The sequence below is a fragment of the Poecilia reticulata genome, linkage group LG18 (assembly GCF_000633615.1).
Source record: "Poecilia reticulata strain Guanapo linkage group LG18, Guppy_female_1.0+MT, whole genome shotgun sequence".
Taxonomy (NCBI): Eukaryota; Metazoa; Chordata; class Actinopteri; order Cyprinodontiformes; family Poeciliidae; genus Poecilia; species Poecilia reticulata.
Window position 1 is genome coordinate 20,617,404 of NC_024348.1, and position 3,137 is coordinate 20,620,540.

The 3,137-nt window shown below is 35.4% G+C and overlaps 2 protein-coding genes across 2 annotated transcripts in view; both read right to left on the reverse strand.

Annotated features, from left to right (window-relative positions):
* Nucleotides 1-752, reverse strand: part of LOC103480810 (gastrula zinc finger protein XlCGF8.2DB-like) — a 78,826-nt gene extending 78,074 nt beyond the window's left edge. Inside the window, exon 1 of the mRNA XM_017310378.1 lies at nt 508-752. Within this exon, the coding sequence (XP_017165867.1) occupies nt 508-735 (228 nt within the window). The 5' untranslated portion in view covers nt 736-752. The remainder of the gene's footprint in view (nt 1-507) is intronic.
* LOC103480812 (gastrula zinc finger protein XlCGF26.1-like) overlaps nt 1-3,137 on the reverse strand; it is a 22,085-nt gene that overhangs the window by 2,383 nt on the left and 16,565 nt on the right. The window contains exon 3 of the mRNA XM_017310391.1: nt 3-86. Within this exon, the coding sequence (XP_017165880.1) occupies nt 3-86 (84 nt within the window). The remainder of the gene's footprint in view (nt 1-2; nt 87-3,137) is intronic.

Below are 3,137 nucleotides of genomic sequence, written 5' to 3' on the forward strand. Positions count from 1 at the left end.
ACCTGTGTGAATTCTCATGTGCTGAGTTAAGGTCTTTTTTTCACGGTAACTCTTTCCACAAGACCCACAAGAGAAAGGCTTCTCACCTGTGTGAACTTTCATATGAGAATTGAGATGGTCTTTTCGAGAGAAACTTTTTCCACAGGTCTCACAAAAAAAAGGCTTCTCACCTGTATGAATTCTCATGTGATAAGTTAAAATCTGTCTAGAAACGTAGCTCTTTCCACAGATACCACAGGTCAAAGACTTCTCACGTGTGTGAATTCTCATGTGCTGAGTTAAAGTCTTTCTTTCACTGTAACTATTTCCACATGTCCCACAAGAGAAAGGCTTCTCACCTGTGTGAATTCTCATGTGATAAATTAAATAACCCTTTTTTCTGTAACTTTTTCCACAGCTTGAACATGTGAAAGGTTTTACTCCTGTGTCAGTTATCATGTGTTTAGTCAAGTAACCGTTTTGAGAAAATGTTTCATCAGAAACTTTACAAGAATATAATTTTTGCCCTGGGTGAGCTTTCTTGTGGTCTTTTGGTTTTTCAGTATCAGTTCTGCCTTTCCGCTGTTTGGTTTTCTCATATTTCTCCTTTTGTTTCTGTTCTTCCGTTCTCTTTTTTCCTGGGTCTTCAGAATTGCTTCCTTCCTGATCCTGGTTCTCAGCTTCTGGAGAGCCATGAGAGATGAGTTGGTTCCTCTGTGGTTCTGTTTCATTGAKAACCTCCTCCTCTTTCCACATACAGCATTGTGGGAGATCTGGACAAAAACACAAAATAAAAACTTTTAAATGTCAATCAAACAAAGTATCCTTCACTTTATCTTGTTGATGCATCAAAAATGATTTTCTTGGGTTATTCTAAAATTACAATCTTACAAGAATGAACATTAATTCAACCAATGTGGTTATTCTCACCAGACTGTAACTAGATGCGAGTCAAAATGTGGTATTATGGACCTTCAGGTGAGCAAATAAGATGGTGATAGTTTTACCTGACAAATATTTTTAAAAATTCATCCTCCATGTACAGGTCCTTCTCAAAAAATTTGAATATTGTGATAAAGTTCATTATTTTCCATAATGTAATGATAAAAATTAAACTGTCATATATTTTAGATTCATTGCACACCAACTGAAATGTTTCAGATCTTTTATTGTTTTAATACTGATGATTTTGGCATACAGTTCATAAAAACTCAAAATCCCTGTCTCAAAAAATTTGCATATTTCATCCGACCAATAATGCAAATGTGTTTTAATACCAAAAAAGTCAACCTTCAAATAATTATGTTCAGTTATGCACTCAATACTTGGTCAGGAATCCTTCTGCAGCCTTCAATGCGGCGTGGCATGGAGGCAATCAGCCTGTGGTGTTACGGAGGTCCAGGATGCTTCGATGGCGGCCTTAAGCTCATCCAGAGTGTTGGGTCTTGGTCTCTCAACTTCGAATCCCAGTACATTATAACTATTACTCATTTACAATTTTTACCTGTGTGATATTAAAAACGAGGCTTAATCAATCCTAACCAATTTAGAAATCAATAGTTATAGTTTTTATCTTTTACTTTTTCATGTCGTTTACATCTATTTATTATGAATTTTCTTTCCCACTCTTTTTCCTCTATACAAAAGAAAATAAATGTTTGACTAAACAAGCAAAATTAACTTCCCAATGTATAGATATTGAAAAAAGTTTGAGATTATCAGATATGGCACATGTCTCGAACTCGAGGCCCGACGGCCGTATCTTGCCCACCAAAGCTTTTATGTGACCCTTTGGACTCCAAATTATAGCAATAGGCCCCCCTAGTTTTTCACAAATAACCACAAAATTCACACCAAAAGCAACAGATCCCCACATTTTTCTGAGTTTATCAACATTTTTTTCCTCAAAATTGGCTAAAACCTTTTGGGTTCAAGTGACTGTTGTCTCAGCCTAACTTGAGGTCAAGTCAAGTTGACTTGAGGTCAATAAAATCGACTTTATTATCGATTAATAAAATCGCTTTATCGATTTTATTAATCGATAAAGTGATTAATAAAAGGCCACATTTAACATCATATATTAGCGCAAATATCAAAAAATCCTTACAAATATTTCTAAATAAGCACCACAAAATCTGTGATGTTGATTGCAGAAAACCACAAAAACCATCCTGGATGGACTGATTAGTGTGAAAAGATGTTCAATGTTATGTTATTTTAAGAAACACTTATTGAATGCTGAAACACCAATTTATTGATATTTTAACAATTTAATAATTTTTTATCAATACGATCTGGCCCTTTAATAACATTCAGATTTTTGATCTGGCCCAAAATGGAAATGAGTTTGATGCCCGTGAAATATGGGATTTAAAAACAAGTGAATCGTGGATTATTTTGAATGTAAACAAGAATAAAGAGTGAGATAGAGCACTCACTCATTAGGTGTGTCAGAATTGAAGGTCTGCATCCTTCGAAGGACTGGTCTACGTAGGACGGGTCCTTCGAAGGCCGGGAATAAACTAAGACCAGAAGAAAAATATCTGTGGATTCGGACAGGTCTAGCCTTCACCAACTGTCCCCGCCTCCACCTCAGCGTAACTCATGTTGCCTAGCAACCGTGACAGCGTGAAGCAGAGAGCAGAGAAGAAGAAAAAAACAACGGAGCCGAAGTTTGTTTTTCACTCATGTATTACTGATTTCTATATTATTCTTCACCTTTTATAGTAAAAGATGTTCCATAATAAAAGGAAATCTCTTAGTTTGATTCTAAAATCTTCAAATGTGTACTGCACTTTTCTACAAGGAATATAAATTATTCATGTACAAACATAATACTCTCCACATCGCAGATAGGACATTACGGTTAAATAAACCTATTATGTTTGAAGGCTTAACTGTAATTAATTAATCAAACCGATGTGCTCTGCTTTGAAATACTAAACCAAAGTATTTCAAAGTCTTCAGTTTGAAACATTTTTCAACCAGACCTTTCTGAATAATATCGGTGTTTAACGCCCACCGTTCCCCCCATGTTAAAATCACATATCAGATAGGGTTTCCCCACTGTAAAACAAGGGGAACGGTATCTGATGGGTAATATTGAGCATTAAAATGCATTGATTTCCCACTCTTTTTCCTCTATACAAAAAAAAAAT